This window comes from Phoenix dactylifera, chromosome 7 (assembly GCF_009389715.1).
Source record: "Phoenix dactylifera cultivar Barhee BC4 chromosome 7, palm_55x_up_171113_PBpolish2nd_filt_p, whole genome shotgun sequence".
NCBI classification, from domain to species: domain Eukaryota; kingdom Viridiplantae; phylum Streptophyta; class Magnoliopsida; order Arecales; family Arecaceae; genus Phoenix; species Phoenix dactylifera.
The window spans coordinates 15,700,288-15,722,517 of NC_052398.1; the positions used below are offsets into that span (position 1 = coordinate 15,700,288).

Sequence of the window (22,230 nt, forward strand, 5' to 3'; positions counted from 1 at the left end):
TGGGATAGCGTTTATGGGCTTACGCGTGTGATTTTGTCAGTCTTGGATTGGGTCATGATCTTGGTTAGTCCAAAAGCTGAAAAAATATTACTATAAAATCTGAAAATCAAGTTAATAAGAAATGAATAACATGAAATAAGAAACTGTTGTCGAATAATTGGTTAAATTTGATATATATATATATATATATATATATATATATATATATATATATATATGTATATATATGGTTCTTTGGTAAGGTAATAACAAGGGCTTATGTGCATTTTATTTGTATGAGCTTTCTGAATATAATTATGGCATTCATTTTACCTGGTATTGTTCGTCTAATTATTTTTCTATTACTTATGGTGTAGCAGTTCAAAAATTTTACTGGGCTGAAAAAGCTCATATTCCTTATTGTATTTTTTTCATAGATTGCAGGTTGCATAGTACTTAGCTTTGGTTGAGATCACAGATAGATGAATTTGGTAATTTTGTACAAATTTATTACTTTGTTATGAAACAAGAGCATTTTTGTTCATGGATATTGAGGTTGTAATAAATTTTCCGGCCTAGCATATTCTCTAGGGTGCTACCCTTAGGAGTGTGCGACCGTGTAACGTGGCCGACCTGGATAATGGGTTCGGGGCATGACAATAGTACACTCCAAAGAATTCTACATTACAAAGTGTTCTTGATATAGGTTAGCCTTGGAAGAAACATAATAATTGTATTCGCAGAACAGCGGAATATGGTAGTGATTGGATCTTCTGTCAACTTTAAAAGGAATCACTACGTCTAAAGGAATCATTACATATATAGCAGGTTTTGTTTATCATTTTCCAGCAAAATGGAATACAAACAGCAGTTGATCCCCTTCTATTTACACCGTAGGGTTTGTAGAAGCCATCTCTCTCTTTGAGCATTTCATTCCTTAAGATACCGCAGGATAGTCTCCAATCCCTGGGTTTCTCCCATCATCTAACTTCTAAATCAGACATTTTTAACACGAATGGTAAAATGGTAAAATATTTGTTCATGCCAGTTTACAATGTAGGCCTTTTACATCCTCTACTAAACATAACGAGACCTCTCCAAACTACAGAGGGCAATAAAAGGCACCATTTAGAAAGATCCAATCATTCACTTGCCTAATAAATCCCTCATTCTTTTCTCCCTCTCCTCTTGGACTTCTGTTAAATTTGAGGAGGGAAAGGTGGAAAATCTTGCAATAAAATAGGAATCATCAGCAGATAGCTGCCTTCTTTAACTCACATCCAATACTTGGACAAGTCTTCATAGCTACAACTATCATATGAACTTTTACTAAAATAAAAAATTCCCTGATAATGCAAACTATTTTAGATTCCTTTGGACTTTAGAGATGAAAACTAGTTCAAGGAGAAGCTAATGGTCCTGTTAACTGCTTCGAAGACAAGGTAAACAAGGTAGTAATCTAGGTAATACAGCTACAGACAGCCAAACAAAGCTGCAACCAGTTAATTTTGATACAGATGTAGTCTTCTTGACAAAAAAAGAAAAACAGCCACGCTAAATGTCAAGTGGCAATTGATAACCTTGTTTATGTTAAAAAAAAAAGTATACAAAAGACCAAAAAGATTGAAGCCTGTCAAAATTACATAAAGGCAACCTACAGATAGAGGAAAATGTGGTTGGCACCTCCTGATAATTGTTGCCCTTGGTTACTGGAAGCACGCAGACATGGAGATACGTGGATCTCTAAACTGAGAAACTGATGATGGATGCCATGAAAAATATAAAATTATTAAACAGAAAGAACAAGGAGTTCAGTCATAATGAAGAGTTCTCTGTGCCTGAGGAGGCTTGCTCTATATCTCTTCGGGATGCTTCCCATAAGTGCTGTTCAATACCCAGCTTTCTCAGCTCTATCAGACCTCTCTCCACTGCAATGAAACATAAAGATGAAAGATAAGTCATATCTAGGATCTTCCCAACAATAAATTCCCAAGATCCATGAAGAATATGGATCCAAAAACCAAGTACTTAGCATGCAACCATGCTAACACAGTGGATACCTGTAAATCATCCCATATCTCTCTGAGGGAATATTAAACATGAATGAGAATTATCCAAAATAACTTTGGTCCAGTGGCCTTTAGATTTCATACAGAATACAAAATAATAATACGGATTGTTCATTGGTGAGGAAAGAGAAGATATACCATCAACAGCCTCATGAGAAGTTTGTGGTTGGCCGCTACGACTGATCCAGAACTGCAGCCTCTCTTCAGCGATATCTTCTTTTATGCCATGGACTTTGGCTCTTCTCCAGAAATATACAAGCCAAGCCTGTAGAATATCCACAACTGAAGGATAACTTGTATGCATATTTATGATGAACTATTACCAGCAATTGCATTGCCACAACACAAACACACACACAAAAGAAAACATACATACAAAAAAGAAAACCTTCTTAATATAACAAGTCCCTTGTCATCATAATATATATAAGGGCATTACTATAGTGGCTAATATTAATTACAAGCTTGCTTGCTGATGAGATCTGATAAAAGGGTTGATAACACAGATGACTATAGAACTAGATAAGTGATAATGTGCAAGGTTAAAGTTTTACATTTTGTTTAAGAAGAAGAGTATTCTCTAATTAGACAGCATATAGTTAATGATAGAAGGTTTAGCACATCACAATGGGCATTCAAGTATATGCATACCGTAAAGGTAAAAACTGACATATTAGCAAAAATGTCCTCTGCTGCAGTTAAAAACTTATTTACTTGCTGAAAGTCAAAGGTTAATAATTATAAATAAAGTTGTCAAATAGCATCACTCAGAATTTTATGACCACCAAGCCTAAATATTATTAGCGGTCCAAGTCAAAATAGTTCACAAATTTGAAAAATTTATGAATCATAGGACACTGAAGGAAGTCACAAAATTCAAACTAGAATAGCAAAATTTCATTTAAATTGAAGGATTCAGGTTTTGATACTTTAATGAAGCCTCTCATCTTGCATCTTAAAGAGTTAGTAATATATTTTTGCATTGGTATACAGAATCTGGTCAATTTATGAAGTGAGAATCATGACATGATTCTGTCTAAAAACTTCAAAAGTCAAATAGAACTAGGACCTATCCTTTTCTTGTATTTGTTTTGTGGAGCTGCCAGACTAATCACATTTTGGCAGAACAACAACCCCAATTGATAGATTCAGAGATAATGCAGAGAGAATGAAATTGTCCTAAACGTATCAATTTCCTTCTTCTACATTTTATGAGTCGAGTTGTTTTTGGGATTTGGTCTGTCAAATCCTTCCATAATGTCTAATTCTTTCTATTAGAAGTATCATGCCCCAATATTTGTTTCCTTTGGTTCTTTGAAACCCATTTGTTTAGATTTTGAGACCAGAAAAGAAAATACAAAAACTAAAGTTGTTCAAACTTTTTCATCTGAAAACTAGAATATTATGATAAAATCGTTCTTAGCAATCGAAATTCCCACAAGATCCTGCGTCTAATATGAAATAGATATATAATTGGAGTATGCACCTTTCATTTAAAATACATGAGAAATTAGGAAAATATAATGCATTTTCTCCATAAAATCAGGCCATTCACTGTGCATTCCTTTAGTGTATACATGTTTATTAGCACTTCTTTTAATTAGTTTACAACTTTTCAGGACTTTAAGCAAAACCCTTTCAATCAAGTTATTGTTTGGCAAAAAACATGAATGGTACCTGCTGACCAAGAGAAGAAGATATGGAAATAAGATAAGCTAATGAATTTCACAAGCAAAGATATGTGCTTTTCACTTAACATAGAGATATCAGATAGTTTTAGAAACTGGTAGAAATGTCTTATAAAGAAGGAAAAAACATCAGATCTGAGGACAGTGAAAATACAAGAAAATTCAAAGTATGGTGAGAGCAAACTGCATAAAGCTCAGCTATTCTGATAAATAAATAGAAATCTAAGCAATATAATAATGATGCACTCAATTGAAGCCTTTCAGAGTTTTTTTTTTGTTTGTAAAAAAAGGGCACCTGCTTAAATGTAACATCTTGCGACTCCTCTTGGTTCAGTTCTGCAAGAAATATCAGTAAAATATCAATTTCAGTTAATACGTAGCAAATGCATGGCAAAGAAAAGAAGCGGAACAGCTTAAAGAATCAGTCATGTAAAGCTGATGAAACATAAGCATTTATGGAAGTCAAACAAATCATCCAATTGAATATGCAATTGCTCACACACACGCACAGACAAGCACATGCCACCCACCAACTCCCATGCTTGCATGCACATGTATGCATTACACACAGATGCATGCACACAAATAGGGTGGTGCATGTATATGGAATCCATTAGAAGTGGTATGAGAATCCTACAGGTAAGCACAAAAAACAGTTACAAATAACAGTTTTTGCTGGCAGATAAAACATGGTTATTACCAAATGACTCCAACAACTTTGGATCACCAGGTGATTTAAAATCTGCATACACACAGGGAAATATAATGTATTAAATGTTAATAGAAGATATGAAGACAAAGGATGTTATTTTTGATCTATTAGGGCAAAAATCCTTCAATATGAGTAGTTACATGATGTAATAATAATAAAAAAAAACTGACTAGTAACAGCCTGCCAGCCTTCCATAATGGCATATTATATTAAAAATATTATGGAAGGCATATAGTTGTGTTGTGCAATATCTGTGTGAATTATGCTTGCACAAAAGTAGTTAACAAAATTGAGTTGACTACAATTCAAGAAGCTCCCAGAAATCAATTTGTCTGATCTCAAAAGAATGCATCACCGCATATTCGTTGCTTGGAGATAAACGTGTTATGACACCATGCTGGTCAAGCCAAAGCCATAGCATATTGCCTACTATACTATGATACATGTTAATATTGTTCACCACATATGTGATGACCCTCAAATATGAGGGGTGTATATTGTACTGGTAACTAATAATTACCAGTCAATGTTTCATAATATATGATGCTCTGTTTATGTAATGAGACAGGGTTGAAATCATGGGAAGTTGCATACAAAATCTGGTCATTTCCATACATGTTACAGAGCAATTTGGTACATCTGCTGCATTCTAATTTCTAGAGTTATAGGATCCATTGCTATACCAAAAACCCTTTAAGATATATTCCAGCAAAATCCTACACCAGAACATATGCTGCTGAAAGATAAAAAAGACCTAAGTCATATTTCTTACAGTAAAGGAAGTTCCTAAGTAAGATAACAAGAATTATATGAACACAATGACATGAACTGCAGTGAGCACACAGTAAACTGGCAGATCAAGAGCAATTATGCAAACTAGCCACTTTTCACAAGGCACAATATTGCAGAACTTGATCCATATTCAGCAAAAGCAAGTGAGAAGTAAAGATATTATCTATCTGGTATTACCTTTAATAGATTTTCGGAACGAAAAATTGGGAAAAGAGAAGGATAATACATATAGAAGTTTATCTCTTAAGATATTAGAACATAAATTCAAAGATGACCAAATTTTGTGTAGATGCTAAAAGAATAAAGCAGAAAGAATGCGGCAGGCAGCAATCAATCAAATATCAGCCCCATGATGGTATTAGCTAGGCAAGATCAAGTGTAAGACACAAGACGATTATGCGGAGGATGGTGCCATAATCTAAAATATCCACAAACCTGAAGACAGTTGTCGAAGCGAACTTGGTCTCCTATGTTGAGCCAGTGCAAGCATAACGGCATCCTCCACCTTTAAGTCGATGGTCAGAAACATTAAAAGACAGCACAGTCAGGCAAACTCAGTACAATGACTAAAAAGGTGAAAAGAATGAGCTAGATCTGTAAAGGTTTTGAAGCAGCTAGTTTTTATGTAAGCATAAAGAGAGACATAGTTAGGGATAGACAAAAACTAAAAGCAACCTTGAAGATGGAACATAAAAGAGGACCTTTAAAAATGCTAGTTCTCTTAGGCCCTTCTCAACCAAAAGCATGCTCTCTATGTTGCCTTCTCCAGTTTTGTCACTCAAATCCCCAACAAGTTTATTTCTTCCCCCAAAATCATCTTCGCCTATTTAATAAAAAAAACATTTCAAATACTTTATCCTCAAAAAAAGAATGATCAGTTGAAATAGTATTAGTAATCATATTACTAGTGACCAATTGACTTGCCTCGATTCAACAATTCTTCCTTGGCCTTTTGACCAGCAGAAATGACAACTTCAAGAGGAAGAGGAGCTAATGATGACCAGTGCTCATATTTTGATGAAGAAATCTCTGGATAGATGCCTACAATAATGTATATAAGACCAGAAAACATCAGAAATGCAATAAATGAAAGATATGAACACAAACAAACAATTGTGTTGGCACACAAACAAAATGGGTTTAACAGATGACATAATATTCATTTTTTCCTTGCAATCCATTTTAGCACCTTTAAATTTGCATATTATGTTACAGGCCAGCATTGTTTCTCCATATAAATAGCAGATAAATGGGTATGACCACCTGGCTTAGTTCATCATAACCTTCTTAACGATAAGATTCGGTGGTGATTAATCATTGAAAATGACCTCTTTAGGAGACTTGCATATGGAAAATTGGCCATGGGGAATAGTTGGGTTAGAAATTGTAATCTTATTGCAAGGTCGAGGATAATTGGAGAATATCGAAGAATTAACTTCTTTAGCCTCCCTTGCTCAAATGGTTTGGCAAAATTTAAACATCATGGCCAATTTGTGAGAATAGGTTTGCTAAAGCCTCGTATACTTAACAAGGCCTTAATTTGTGAGGCCTGGTCCATCTGGGCTGGCCTAGATGGCCTGGACCAGCCACCCATCCCAGCTGTAGGCCAAGCATGCACTCTATACTAGGGGCTAGCAGCAAACTCCCAATGGGAGTCTTCTCGATGTAGTGGGAAAAAGAGAGAAGGGGTGATTTGATCAACGAGATTATGCTTTGAAGATCAACATATAAATAGAAGAAAACTGGATTGAGGAATTCTTCACTTGGTAAAAGAAATTCTCTCAAAAGAATTTTATTAATATCTCAAAGGTCGTCTTTTACAATGCATTACATACATATTTGTAGGACATGATATCCTAACCTAGTTCGGGCATTAAACCCGATGCAGAATCATACTTGAAATAAGACTCAACAATAAGAAAACATACTAGAATTATTCTATTACACATATGGAAAGGTGACTCTAATTTGATTATCCCCAATGAAAAAATTATAAGAAAATATGTCGAAAACCTCTGAATCTGAATCCTGTGAGAAAGTATGCGAGCTCACGGGATCAAAATTTCTACTTACTATAGTTTTCACCCATGAATCTGTTGTCTCCTCTGACGCTTGGCATAGTCTAGTTAGTCATAGTACATGTTGGTTGCACCTTGTGCTGCATTATTCTCCTTAGGTTGGAGAGAATTCGTTTTCCAATTCAATTCTTCATTTGATATATCACCATGGTATGGCATGAGGTGCTTAACACCGAAGCCATCATGGGTGCAAATATGACTTGGTAGCTTCAGGCTGTAGGCATTATCACTAATTTTCTCTATACTTTCACATGGTCCAACCTTACGAGGAGGGAGTTTTCTTTGTTCCCTAGCCAGTAGGCACTCCCTAGTAATGATAGCCCACACAGTTACGAACTTCAAATATCACCCTACATCTATGCTCATCCACATGCTCCTTGTAACGCCTATTTGATTCTTCAATCTTCTCCCGCACCTGAACATGTATATCTTGAAGCTTTTGCACCATATCTTCAGCTCATATGCTAGTTCGATCGGTTTGTTGTATCAGTTCCAAGTCCAAAGCGCATCTTGGGTTTCAACCATACACAATCTGTAAAGGACTGAAACCTATCGATCTTTTGATGGATCTATGGAATGCAAATTCTGCTTGCGTATGCATCTAGTTCCACTATCTCAGATTCTTATAGTATGTTGCCCAAACTTCTATTTACTACCTCAATCTACCCATCTGTATGTGGGTGGTAACCACTACTAAATGAAAGAGTTGTTCCCAGTCTTTGCCATAAGCTCCTCCAAAAATGTGACACAAACTTTGGGTCTCGATCTGAGGTGATTGAAATAGGAACTCTTCTAACACAAACTTTGGGTCATGATCTGAGGTGCCTTAGCTCCAGACAGCTGGTCTAACATATCATCTTCTAGCTCATATTGTGGTTAAGGTAAGTCCGCCGCATGACCAGAGATTCCCCGACATCTCCATGCACAATCTACTCCTTTAGTTCATCCTCATAGTTGTCAAAAACAGGCAATGCTTCGCGACTTACAGGTTCCTCTTCCTCATCATCAGTAATCAATAATTGCTTCCCTACTTGCCCCTTTGGCTTCTCGCAATCTACAGTTTTGTGGCCTAGTTCTCCATATGAAAGCATCGTGTCCGACCTTGTGCATTTTGAATTGGCTGCAGCATTCAATTCTGAGTTGTATGTGACGCCATGGTACCCTTGAAATAGCAGAATTACCTCCTATAGAAACTCAGCCTAATGCTTTAGCACCTTGCAGTGTCGATACTTGTCGATTTCTTTGCAACTTCTTCTCTATCACTAGAGCACATTGATGCGCCTTTGATATTTACCAATAATCCCTCAACAACAATTCATCTTGAATTTTGTGTAAACTCCTAGTATATCTCGAAACTAATTATTTTTGGGATTCAACCAAATCATTCTGAGTGGCCAATTCATAGAATTTTTCAGAATAATTATCAGCTCAGTCACTTCCATGCCTTAGATTTTGTAATCTATGACATAGAGTACAAATATAGTTAATAAGGAAGGAACTCACCGTGCATCTTCTTCATCTTTTCCCAAACAATGATTTTTGGCTTGCCGCTATGCTTCCGCATGATTTTCAATTGGTTCCACCATACAGCTACCCTGCCTTGCAGTTGTGTTGCCACTAGCAACACTTTCTTATTGTCTGAAACCTTCTTGAACTTAAGGATCTTCTTGACCGTATAGAGCTATCTAGGAACTCCTCCACAGTCAAGCTCCCTGAGAACTCGAGTAGGGTCGATTTTGAGGCCCTGCTCCTATTGCCTTGATCCCTACCAAAAGGTCGGCTTTCCCTTCGATACCTTTGGTGCAATCTCATGGAAAGGGCTGAGCATGTCCTCATTCTTCTTGACCTCTTCCACACATAAGAGGGGTTCAATTGTGTGAAACTATCAAGTAAGGGCTTCGATTTGGCGTCGGATCTCCGCTGCATCCAACATTGATTAGCTGCCTTGTCTCCTCCTGCCGTAGTTGCCTGCACCGTCTACTTCTTCTTCAGAGCCATCCAAATTAGATCAAAAACTTAAGCTCTGATACCAACTAACATAGTGGGAAAAGGAAGAAGGGGCGATTTGATCGACGAGATTATGCTTCGAAAATTAACATGCAAATAGAAGAAAACTGGATTGAAGAATTCTTCACTTGGTAGAAAAATTTTATTAATATTTCAAAGGATGTCTCTTATAATGTATTGCATGCATATTTATAGGACATGATATCCTAACCCTGATATGGGCATTAAACTCGATGCAGAATCATGCTTGAAATAGGACTCGATAATAAGAAAATATACTAAAATTATTCTATTACAAATATAAAAATGTGACTAAAATTTGAAATTGTCCCTAAAAGAAATTTATAAGAAAATTTGTTGAAAACCTCTGAATAAATCATGGGATGAAAATAAATCAAATTTTTTTCGCTCATGGGATTCAGAAGCGAGCATGCGAGCTCACGGGATGAAAATAAATCAAATTTTTTGCTTATTGCAATTTTCGCCATCCAATCCACTGGATCTTTTGATTCTTGACATGGTCTAGTTGGTCATAGTACCTGTTAACTGCACCTTATGCTGCATCATTTCTTCCCCTTGCCGACCTTGATAAGAGTTGCCATACTCGAGCAGAACCCTAAGGATCCTCTACAAAAACACACCCGCTCCTCGTCTAGACGATCGTGATCGAACACCGCCGCCTCCTCTCTTTTTTCTCTTGATTGCTGTCGCGCTAGATTCACTGTGCTACTGCCATAGCCTCATAGGAGACAAAGTAATTGGTGTCTCTACCTGCTGATATCCTGCTTCCTCTACTATTCTAACTATTGCCCACTGTTGTTGACCCAGATTGTGATGGAAAAGCCACCTGATTCTACCTCAAGCATCCCCATTTTTCTTCCCTATTTTCTTTTGTTTCACTCGCTGGCCGCTTGTCGTGGCCCATCAACCCCATGAACAATGGCCCTTTGGCCACCGCCACGATCCAATCACTAGATCCTCCTCTTTTTCCTTTGATTTTCAACCCAAACCCCTATTTTGCTAGTCTTCTTTTTGTTTTAGTTTCATCCAACTGTCGGCCACCGTTGTTGCAACCTTCATTGGAGGCCAAACCTCTAGCAAGTGCTCACCATCGCCAATGCTGACCTTCCTCCACCCTAGCTAGAGAGTGAGGCTGCCCTCCCCTGTTTTGTTTTTCCTCTCTTTTCCTCTCTTCCTCTCTCTTCTCTCGCTTTTTGTCTTCTCTTTCTCTTTCTTTCTCTCTCTACAAGTCTCAGTGGCCCTAGTAGAGGGTCCCAGCCTCCTATGTAGACCCCTAGGTTGACCTTAGTAGAATGATCCAAAACCAAGATTATTATGACCATTTATCGTGCCGATCTCCACCTTAGCTTTTGTCAAGCACTCCAAATTATGTTGTTTGGCCTAATTTTGATCTATTTTCGATTCTTTAGTTTCCTACCATATATTTAGGTTTCAAAGTTGTTGAATATGGATTAACTGCACTTTGAATGGCTTTGAATAGGTTTGGCTGGTTTGCTTAGTTGACATTTGAGGTTTCAAGGTGAAAAAAATGTAAGTAACCTTTACACTCCTTACTAGTTTTCAAACTACTGGTTATTTTCAATGCACAAGACTTTGTAAAAGTTATAAATGATATTTGGTATTGATGATTCTATATTTTTGTTAAATGAAAGAGTGATTATTTGATATTATGAAAATTGTGTTTTGTCATAAAAAGAATGATTCCATGAATGCTTTATTGTTAACGGCTTGTTTATAAACTATGAACTCCATAATACCATTTGGTGTCTTTCAACCAATTTATTTATGTATTTTTTAAGAAAATATGATTGTTTTAGAGGTTCACTGATAGCTATGTACACCCCTAGAACTAAGGGTAGATCGACAATCGAAGCTAGTTCGATATGGCCCCGCTAACGGGTATAAAGTTGGCATATAAACCATGTACTACAATTTGTGATACTTATTCAGTCACGGTCTTATCACGGGTATAAAGTGCTCTCAGCATTAAATGTTTGTGAGCATTGTGCTGGGTTATGATGTGGCTAAATGACAAATGTTTTATGACTTCAGTTATGTTTTACACTTGGAACTATATTTAAAAACTTGATTTATGCTTATGTGAAAGCATAATTGATTTTATGACTTAGTTTTTTATATTATTACTATTAAATATTCTATTTCCAATGAAAGTTATTATATTTAAATGATTTATTGAGCTATATAAAACATATGCTTGATCCAGTAGTAGTATGAGATTTGCTTACGAAGCTGTGTAGTTTACTCTTCTTTTTATCCTTTCAAACGAGCATGTTGCTAAGAGCGAGTGATCCAAGCTAGGGGGCCCGTGCTAGCAAGCTTAGAGCTTTTGCAGCAAATTTATAGCTTATTAGTTGATTAATGATATTGTGGACCTATAGTTGATGATTTGGGGATTTTGAGATTCTGAGATTTTTAATATTGTATTTTAGGGATTTAGAAGCTCTATACAAGTACCTGTTTCTTTATTTAATTGTTGGGAGACTTTGGCCCTTGTATGTTTTGTATGAGTTAGATTTTTATATAGGTTGCTACAGTTGGCTTCGTGTTATTATGGGCAATACACTTTAGTAGCATGGCCATGTCATGTTCCAGATTTGAGGGTGTGACATAACTAACTATGAAAGAATAGAATTTTTTTTTTTAGTGTTTGATCAAAGTTATTAAAATCTCAAGGCACACCAAGGTACAGGTCTCTTGGAGCTTGAGACCAAGGTGCAAAGCAAGGCGCACACCTAAGTGAAGTAACAGAAAACACACACATATGTATGTATATATGGGGAAAGCTTTTTAGTTCCTAAGTGACACTCAAGCTAAATGTTCCCACTACGCAATAACATTTTACCCTCCATGAATTGCACTATTGAATCATGCTTGCATGAGGGTGCTATACATATATATACATATACAAACATGCATGCATGCATACATATATATGCATTAATTTTACACATTTGTGATTGTGCATATGTGTTTCTACCTGACATACATATGAAGACAGACATACATATAATGAATTAATGATGCTAAACATATTTTACAAAAAAAATTACAAAAAGAACACAAATCAGCATAAAAACATATGAAAACAATTCAGCCCACCCCAACAAATGGTCACATGAATTCACACCACACAACACAGTACACCAACACAAACACAAACAGTCATCCCAGCATGTTATACACACAAGACACACTTGCAGCCATCCATAGTAACATACACACATAAAACACACAGAATGAAGGCATTGCTTTTTGCACCTTGGTGCCTTAACAAGGCCCACATAATGTGTGCTTTCTTGAGCACCTCGAAGAAGCTGCCTTATCTTGCTTCAGGTAGGCAAGGAGCTGAGGTTGCGCCTTGCGCCTTAGGCACGCCTTTGACAAAGCTGTGCTTGATAACGAATCCTTTGGTTGGTTGTATAAGGATGGTTGGTCATGGAGGTGGGAATGAACAGGGCATCAACTGATAACTAAGGGAAAATCCTTTAGTTTTTGTTAATGTCGGAAATGACAAGATTTTGCTTAGATCATCTCATTACACGACGCCATGATATAAAAGTGGATAAGTAAACAAGGAACGTTTTTTTTTTCTTTTGTTGTTGTTGTTGTGCTCTGACTAGATGTTTCTTTATAAAAAAGAGAGAGAAAGAGCAAACCGCTGCTTTATACTTAAAAATTCTTCCCAGATGGTTTGATGTGCCATGCTTAGAATTCAAAATTCCTGTCTTAGAATCAATCACCTATAGCTGCAGTGGATGACTATTTATTTTCCTTTTCACTATCATTTCAGAGCTTTGTCATAATAGAAAACTACTACTAAGGATAAGAAAAGATAATAGCAAAAGCCTACATGAGGATGCAAAGACCATTTCTACTTTTTGTTGATGACAAATAATTTAAGGAGTCTTTAATCTGATTCTCCAGATGCTTGATAAATTTCATTACCTCACCATCTGACTTTCCTCTACATTTGTTACTTCTTATGTGCCACCTTATCATTGAACTCTTGAAGCTTTTGTATAACAACTCCATGGTTTTGATATCTTCAACTAAAGCAGAATGCCATTTGAAATCCAAACAGGCTCGGTTGTATGGATCACAATATGTAATGATCACAGCATCAAATACATTGTAAAATTTGCTTCTCCACTTACAATCAGCACACGGTGAATTTGCATTATATTCCTAACACAGGCAAGCTTGTTGAAAGAGAGACCTCCAGTGAATCCCAGTTGACTTCCTTGTTGAAAGAGAGACCTACCTTATTGACTGTGCAATCTAAACTCATGCAACTAAGGGGACATAATGACTTGCTGTATAACACAAAGTCGAATTACATAATGCTAATGATTGTAAAGAAGGGGAGTGTAATGTGCCAAAAACATCAAGGAACTTATTCCAGTCTTGCCAGCAAATTATTGACACGTTTGTGAACAAAAAGAAGAATTGAGCTCACCTTGATCATACTTTGTCTAACATGCTTGTATGCTTATATGGTCCCTCACAAATTAACTCATTTAAGTTGCATGGCTGGACAGAGAGAAACCTTCCACTCGCAGAAATCAAATACAAAATCTTCTCTGGAAGGGCATTGGAGCTAAATGATAGCAATTTTTTCATGGTTAATAATGTGTATTCCAGTGGATGAGTGTGTGTGCATGCGGTGCATATCCACACAAAACACTTGTAACTTCCATAAATCAAAAACTAGCACATCTAGATGTCAATCTAATGCTCTTATCTTATGGGGAATCAATGTTACTAGGGCACAACCCATCACATATTCTCATGTTCCATAATATTTTGCTAAAAGGAATCACCTGGGCCCGTCAAACAATACTTTATAAGTTCAAGCTAAAAATATAGGGACTACCCACAATACATCAATCATTTGGTGAATTGCAATGCATGAACTAGAGAAACAAAATTACAATAGTAAAAGGCTTTTCTACATATTAATGGGCTGGAAAGATTTATGAAATTTCCTTTATGCAATAGAACATTTGCAGATGGTAGCAACCATTTTCTCCTTCAATGAAGAAATTGTACTACTTCAGAATTATCCAACTCTATGTCTAAAATATTAATGTCATCAGTGCCCTTTTTTTCATCATGTACAACAGCCTGCATTTATTACCCATGCAGCCTATCCTATGAAAGGTCGAGGGCTTTTTCTACTAGCACTTCCATTTTACAACTTCAGCTCCATATCCACCACCCAGTATGTGCAGGCATGAACGAAACTTCACATCACAAAGTCAAGATAAATTCTGCTGTCACAACCTCATATCTACTGCAGTTCCTCCACCTGCTTACAGTCTGTTGCAATTTTAAGAAAACAACCTCAAGACCTTGTTTTATTTTTGAAATATTCTAATATGGTTTAGTAGATGGCATTCTGCATAAAATGATAGATATTCCAGTTGATGATAACCTCACTCAATCATGCATCCTCAGAATTTAGAAATGAATAGGAAACTCAAGGGCCTTGTTTGGTATGAGAATTGGAAAAATAGGAACAAGTTATGCCTTGTGGCATAGCTACTCTAGATTCTGTTTGGCTGTCAAACTCTTATACACAGATGGAATAATCTGAGATGCCCTTTAATTGGATTTCTAAAATAAGCTGAAAAACTGAAATAAACTGCCCTGATTTTTCCTGAAATGGCAAAAGTGCACTTGGTCTGTTATAGTATATTTTACATTATAATTAATATTAAAGAAATTTTCTAACCAATATTAAGTACAAACATAATACTATTATAGGATGGAACACAATATGCAATAATTAAATATGCTACAATATAATTTTTATTATTTATGTCAAAATATTATTAGCATGTTATTATAGTACTATGTTTGTAATAATGTATTCTATTTATAATATCATATATTAAATATAATATTTTTAATTTCACATACTCAATCACATTATGTAAATATTATATAAAATGAAAATCAATATTACAACTATAGTATAACATTTCACAGAAAATATGAATAATATATTAGATAAATCATATTATATGATACATATGTGTTTAACAATAAACAAAATATTATTATGATAACAAAATAAAATTTTATTATTAATATTTTATTTATCATAAGAATAATAAAAATGGGTAAGAAGTTGGCATAAAGATAGGGTGGAAGGCTATTCCAAGGCGAACATAAAGTAGCTAGGCCAAAAAAAATTAAGCATAAGATGGTTTTTGAACATACATTGCCTATTCCAGGTCTATATGCTCGGTTTGCAAATACTGCTTGGCTGGCATCAGACCCTATACTAGGTTTAGGCTCATAAAAACAGAGCCAAGATGTATAGCCTCAGAAGAACTGTCTAATTAAGTAACCACCCTGCACTCATAGGAGATTCTGTGAGAATGTATAACTAGCAGAACTCATCATATTCATTCTTTGAAGATGACAAGGAATTTATATAAGCATCTCAAACACAAACAACAAGAAAAGCTCTGAGTATAGAAAAGATACCAAACACATGAAACCAGTAAATCTTTATATCATGAAAATAACATTATGGAGTAGATTACCATGCTTTACCGCCAAACCCCAGTACCACGCAAGCCAGCATCTCTTAAGAACAACCTCTTCCTATATTATAGAGCATGGAAATAAAATAAGATTCTCAATGGATGAACAAGTATACAGAAAATATCCAAATGAATGATCGCAGTGCAAACCATCTCTTCTTGTGTTAGAATCATTCTTTGTGTCATTGAGCATAGAGCCTTGGCTTCCAATTCAGCTTCTCTGAGTTGTCCAGTGGCTGTTGCAGCCTCTTCTTTAGCAGACTAATACATATGTAGAAGACATGAAAATCACAGTAAATAGCAGAAATTACTTAATTGAAACTACTTTAAGTTGTTTAATGATACATAAAGTTTCAAACTAAATGGCCAATGAAATTCAGGAGGAATACCTCAACTTCTTGTCTGAGAGCTATTAGTTCCTCATCTCTCCCATCCGTAGTTTGCATGGCAGCCTTAAGAGCAGCCTGAGGTGAGAAGGGATCAATTTTTGTTAATTCAGAAGAGAGATCAGCAGGCCCATACAAGGAACTACATTTTTGGCCTACAGTTCTGAGTTTTAACTTCATTTTCTGCTCAAGTCGTACAACCAAATTTGCTCAACATGACCATTCCACTGAAAGAACTGCAACTGCAATTACAATAATTAAATTTGAAAATACACCTGATATTGCAATGCTAAAAAAATGTTGCCAGACTGAACATATCATAAAGACATGGTAACAATATTACTAAAAGAGGGTTCTTGTTTCTCTTGTCTGTTCACTGAGCATCTTCTATCTTCATATTGTAGATAAAACCATGGAACCATGATGCCTACCACATGCAGCATTTGCATCCTGTGCAAGTTATCTTTAGGCATTATTGACTGACTCAATATCAATAGTGGAAACATGTAAATTTATTTAACTTGATTGGATCTTCCCTGCCTGAGCTCCACCCCCCCCCCCCCCATAAAAAAAAAAAGAGAAAAAAAAAAATTTCATAGAATAAACATGCTAGAAACTTGGTTTAGATTTTAGAACATAATGACATTTTCCACAAGTCCCGATACCCAATGGGAGGACTATGCTAGTTCCACACAGAAAGAAGTCTTACTAGAGCCACGTAGCCAAGCTAATATAATGACGGAGTTTTCAGAAACAGAAGTAGCTTCCACTTCAAAAACAAAATTCCCTACAAGATAGTTTTCATGCTTCCGTCAAGAACATAAACCACAGCCCTGGTCATTTACATCAACAAATAAAGGCCTCCATCATGCTTCTAGAGTTCCACTGAACTATATGAAAAGATATTGCATGACTTAAGTATCAATTAACAAGGTAGAGAATAAGTCATATGAGAAGTCCATAACTTGCTCTACAATAGTCAATAAATTGTATCACAAGCAAGAAATCATGAGAAACATCACCTACAACTTATTTGGAAAATAAAATTTATATTTATCTATGCTAACTGCATTCAAGCCATCACTGCCAATTTACCTCTCTTTGGCGGAGAGCTGCTTCCTTCCTGCAAATTAATCACCTAGAATGTCATGGTACGAACTGCAAATATAGAGTAATAGTTAGAATACAAGTAAGCACAAAACCTGCGACCAACCTGCTCAATAATTGGGCTTCCAAAGATACCCCTTCTCCAAGAGCAGAAACCTGCAGAATTAAAATATTTAGCAATCAAAGCATCTTAAGCATTGCAACTGAATAGGCAGGCATATCTTAGACATTTGACAAGTAAAAAAAAATAAAGATAAACAATTGTGATATTTACCACAGCAGTGATTTAAGATGAAGCAAGTCACCATTCAATATGATATAAATATGCAAGTCCCTGTTCTTTACTTCTGCCATGTGAATGAGCATCAAGTAGAAGAATATGCATTCAAGAAAATAATAGGATGTCATGATACCTTAAGCATAAGTTTACAAGACAAAAAACGTTTCAAGTGAAAACAAACAAACATGATTAAACAAGTACTGAAAATGCAAAAGGAATGTATGCAATTAAGATAGCTATAAGCAAAAAAGGGTAGATTTAATTGCTAGCATCTGTATATTTCTGGTAGTTGAAAATCCAAATGATGATGAAATCCACATTGACTAGAAGTGCATAAAAGGGAGAAATTCAAAGACTGTACCGCAAACAAAGCTGAATTTGCAGTGGCAGTTTAAAATTGTTTGTTTACTTCATTACATTTTAGGACTACATATAAGTTTGAGCTTGGTGGTTATTTAAGGTTTCTAAATGAGTTTATTCAGTCATGTTTACATGATAATAATTTACGTGAACAGCCCCTAGATTATGTACCTTGTAGGTTACAAGGGCATTCTACATTTTCATAAGAGCTGATGAAGGAGGGAAACGAAATTCAGTTACAAATTTGTAAATTATATGTATGAAACATAATGCATAGGAACCCTCCTCCCTCTTCTCATCCACATTCTAATCTCCTAACACATTTTCGCATTTAGATCTGATCAAGATTTAAAGTGGACCAAACCTGAAAATCATAACTAATAGTTCTTTTCTTTATTCTGCTTTTTCTTCCTCTACTAAAGTGTTCTTATATCTTCATCTAGTACTTCACTCTTCAACATCAAAACTGTAACAGATCAAATCAGAAGTCTGGTTTATGAAACATATGTCACTCTATTTACCACTTTAGCTTGCTCAAATCTCCAACTCACTCATCACTCTACTTCTCCCTAATCTATATCAACCTATAAAAAACAAATCCACCCCCTCTCAGACCCTTCTTCACATACTTCCTGTTTGAACCTGTCCTGGTACAGATTTGGAGAAGCAAACATCAAAACAACATCTCTAGCCTACCTTTTTCTAATTCTAAATTAAGGAAAGGTAACAAACATTGATTCTATCATGATACCATGTCACAGTATCATATGCCTGAAACCCCTTGAAGAAGGAATGGCTTTTTACAAATGGACATATCAGTTGGAATCTAGAATTGATGCATATTTGAATAGTCCAAAGAAATCAGCACAATGGCAAATCAAGTATGGTCATATGACATCATTTTGCATAAGTTATAATTTCGACAATATTGAACTGCTAATCGTAGTTAATCTTCATGCACTATAATATTGCACATGCCATGTGCAGTATTCTAAAATGCAAGAATAATTATATCATTCATGCTAAAAACTCAACTAACATGTATCATTGTATATAGACACCTGCTAACATGCCCACTCTATCAAGTAAAACAACAAGACCATGTGGGATAGAATGCATGAGAGAAGGCATCTACTAATGGAAGCTATTTAATTTTTATTTATGACCAATTGATCATAAATAGTATCCCCAAACTTTTATTAGCTTATCCAAAATAAATAAAGTCAAAAACAATTTAAAAGTGACCTGTTTCTCAAGCTCCTTGGCCCGGGCCTCTGCTTCCTCACATCTCTCTTCTGCAAGCCTCAACTGGTTGACATATATTAATAGTATGCTTTAATGCCTCATAGAAAGGAGTCTAGTTTATGATATAAAAGAACAGTATACCTTTTCAAGGATGCTCTCATTCTCTTCTTGTAGCATATCAAGCTGCAGTGTGAACACAAAGCCAAACAGAATCATCAGTCATTATTTATCAGCAATTGGTTTCAAAGATCATCACAAAAAGGAAAGATGTGATTCATACACTTATATATATACCTCATCTTGAATGACAGAAGCCTCATGCTGAATCCCTGTTTCCCTCAAGTTCAGATATCCCATATCTGCTGGAAACCTGCAGCTTACTTAATCAGCTTATGCATCATTTGGAACCTCCAAGTCATTGATGAATGGAAAACTATCAACCTGTATTCTATGAGAAAGCTATAAATATGTGAACATTAACAACTTAACATGTACATATCGTCATTTCATGCACAGTGACTAGATAACTAAATGAGAGAACAAAATAAAAAATATTGGCATTGATATGTACAGGTAAGTGCAACATTAATGGTGAAGAGATACAGAATTAAAAAGTTTTACAATGCATATAGATGCCAATGACGTTAAAGAAACAAAAGACAGATTCTTAGTTACAGTTTAAAGAACAATGACAACTTGCTCGGAATTTCCTTTTCCCCTGATATAGACATATTACAAATAAATTTTCATTCTACATGCAATCAGTTCATAAAAGAACTGTATTAGAGCTATAGTCCTTGCAAAGATGTCACAGCTCTGGGGAAAAAATGATTGGGAACAGGTCAACAGTTCCATGTCCTTGTAGATGGTTGGTATATTGCATATTATAATCAAGAAGGACAACAAGCTAAACTTTCACCTGAGACTTAAGAGTGCATACAAACACAAGCAGCATTAAAACAAACAAGAAGATATGTAGAATTACTCAACAATCATCAAGTCATCCAACTACAGTCCAACATGCACAGGCTGTGAATAAAACATCAAGCAACTATTACTATTTATTAAAGTGAAACGCAAATCGTGACATGTGAGTAAACCAAGATGTCACCTCTTCTCTCTGCGACTGTCATTGGGAGGTTCAATTGCTGGAATAGGAGAAGGGGTCCTCAGAGTTGATATACTTGGGGGCACCATCGGTGCTGGACAAACAGAAACTGAAGGCGTTCCAGCTGATGTAGAGCGGACTGCTGAAGTATGATCTACGAAGTTCTGACTTGACTGCTCAAAATGTCACAAAATCTAATTAGCAAGCAACAAATCTATAAAGTGTACTTGCAACAGACTGACTTCTACCATGTACAGCCATTGTTTGATCAAATGGAAAGAAAGATAACAACTTTAAAGCACTATAATCCAGGTTACATTTTTTTAAATTTGTACGACCATCTTAAATAGCAAATCTAAAAGAAATTAATCAATTATTGGAGGGGAACTTTAATAAAAGCTAACACTTAATAGAAATTTTCAATAAAACTGGTACCTGGTTCTAATAGTATATTCACTACATCCAATATTTGGGCTATTGCAATAATTGCCAATAATTTTGATTCAACAAGGGAGATATCCAATTAGATATCATTCCCTTAATCTCAAAGTATAGCACAGAGATAACGTCTAAGCGGCAGAACTTCAACAATTAACAATCTCAAAGACAACATTTTATCCTTAAAAATTATTTCCACATCAGATCGCCCCTATTCCCGCCCACGGAAGAAAAATCTTAAATCAATCAAAACTAAATCATTGCATCAAAATTACCAGAAGAAATCTTGCAATTGCCATTTCTAAAAGAACCGTAACAACTGCAAATTTTTGCAAAGTAAATCCATCAAATTTAGTTCTACGAAAAATACAGCGCACGTACGGACGCACCAAATTAAAAAAAAAAAAAATTCCCCAAATTTTACTCAAAAGTCGCACTCGGAAGTTGCGAACTTACCGCAGGCGAGGAAGATCTAGTCGACCTCCCAAGCAAAGAAGCGCCACCGCTGCCATTGCTGCTGGCCGCCGGTCGGGACGCGCCGCACCGGAACCCAACGCCGCCGGCCGCGGAGGGGATGTCGTCCTCGTCCTCGTCGTAGTCGCCGGCGGCGCTCTGCGATGCCATCACCTGCGCGAGGCGCGCGGCGGCGGCCTTGGCCGCCACATTCTGCGTCCTCTTGACGCTGGATAGCCCGGACGCCGACGCCGACCGGTGGTGCCCCGGCGACATCCCCAGCGACGACGAGCCCGTGCCGCTCGAACCCCCGTTCCTCTGCCGCCCGTACAGCGGACTCCCCGCCCTCCTCCGATCCATCTCCCTCTCTGCCACCCGCCCACCCGCTACCCCCGCGGCTGCTATTTATAGCGCGCCGGCACTGAGGAGTCGTCAACGTCGTCTCTCCAAGGGAGCCGGGCTTCGGGGCGGAAGGAAGGCCATCAGATGGGGATCGGACGGTAGAGATTTCGTGGGACAACGTTAGCAACAAGGAGGGAGAATTGGGATACAGGTGTTGGAAGTGGAGACAACCAAAGTGGAAATCGAGTAGATCTCAAGAACGGTGTCTAGGAAACGCCGAGGGCGCTTGTCGTGTCCGATTCCCGGCGGAAATTTAGCTGCTCCTTCTAAGCTCACATGGTACACGTCGGACTGTAAGAGTAGTTTTAAATGCTCTCCGTAGTGCACGGATATCGAAGTCCCCCGTGTATTGCTCTTGCTTTAGTCGTAAGATAGTGCGTAAACGGCGCCGGCTGGAGCAAGATGCGACGGGAGGGAATAGATCTGAACGGTCGTTACCTAATTTCATGGCTGGAACGCTGATTACAAATGATGAGGTGGCCAAAAGGTTGATTTAGAATGCATCTACTAATGAAACAATAATAACATGG

At 36.7% G+C, this 22,230-nt stretch overlaps 1 protein-coding gene across 4 annotated transcripts; it reads right to left on the reverse strand.

Annotated features, from left to right (window-relative positions):
* Positions 1–1,374: 1,374 nt before the first annotated feature.
* LOC103707818 (coiled-coil domain-containing protein SCD2-like) lies at positions 1,375–21,965 on the reverse strand. Of its 4 annotated transcripts, none has more exons than XR_003385868.2 (17): positions 21,302–21,964; positions 20,411–20,580; positions 19,594–19,669; positions 19,441–19,482; positions 19,300–19,362; positions 17,521–17,570; positions 17,403–17,430; positions 16,311–16,385; positions 16,072–16,182; positions 15,922–15,982; positions 6,165–6,281; positions 5,916–6,063; positions 5,676–5,745; positions 4,437–4,478; positions 4,032–4,072; positions 2,187–2,313; positions 1,375–1,907 (listed from the first exon to the last, which is right to left on the reverse strand). XR_003385868.2 is itself a non-coding variant. In XM_008792481.4 (17 exons), exons 1-17 carry the CDS (start codon positions 21,656–21,658, stop codon positions 1,795–1,797), a joined length of 1,665 nt encoding a protein of 554 aa, XP_008790703.2. In that variant the 5' UTR covers positions 21,659–21,959; the 3' UTR covers positions 1,375–1,794. The 4 variants fall into 4 exon arrangements, 3 of the variants coding, with proteins under 3 accessions (XP_008790703.2, XP_008790705.2, XP_026660714.2); XM_008792481.4 differs by having other exon boundaries at positions 5,942–6,063; positions 21,302–21,959; XM_008792483.4 differs by lacking the exon at positions 4,437–4,478 and having other exon boundaries at positions 5,942–6,063; positions 21,302–21,960.
* Between the last annotated feature and the right edge of the window lie 265 nt (positions 21,966–22,230).

Coding starts and splice junctions, on each gene's coding strand:
- LOC103707818 (XM_008792481.4), bottom strand. CDS start 21,658: ATGGATCGGAGGAGGGCGGGGAGTCCGCTGTACGGGCGGCAGAGGAAC. Junction 4,073..4,436: donor AAAGTTGTTGGAGTCATTTG/GTAATAACCATG, acceptor TATTTCTTGCAG/AACTGAACCAAGAGGAGTCG. Junction 1,908..2,186: donor TTCTCATGAGGCTGTTGATG/GTATATCTTCTC, acceptor GTTTCATTGCAG/TGGAGAGAGGTCTGATAGAG.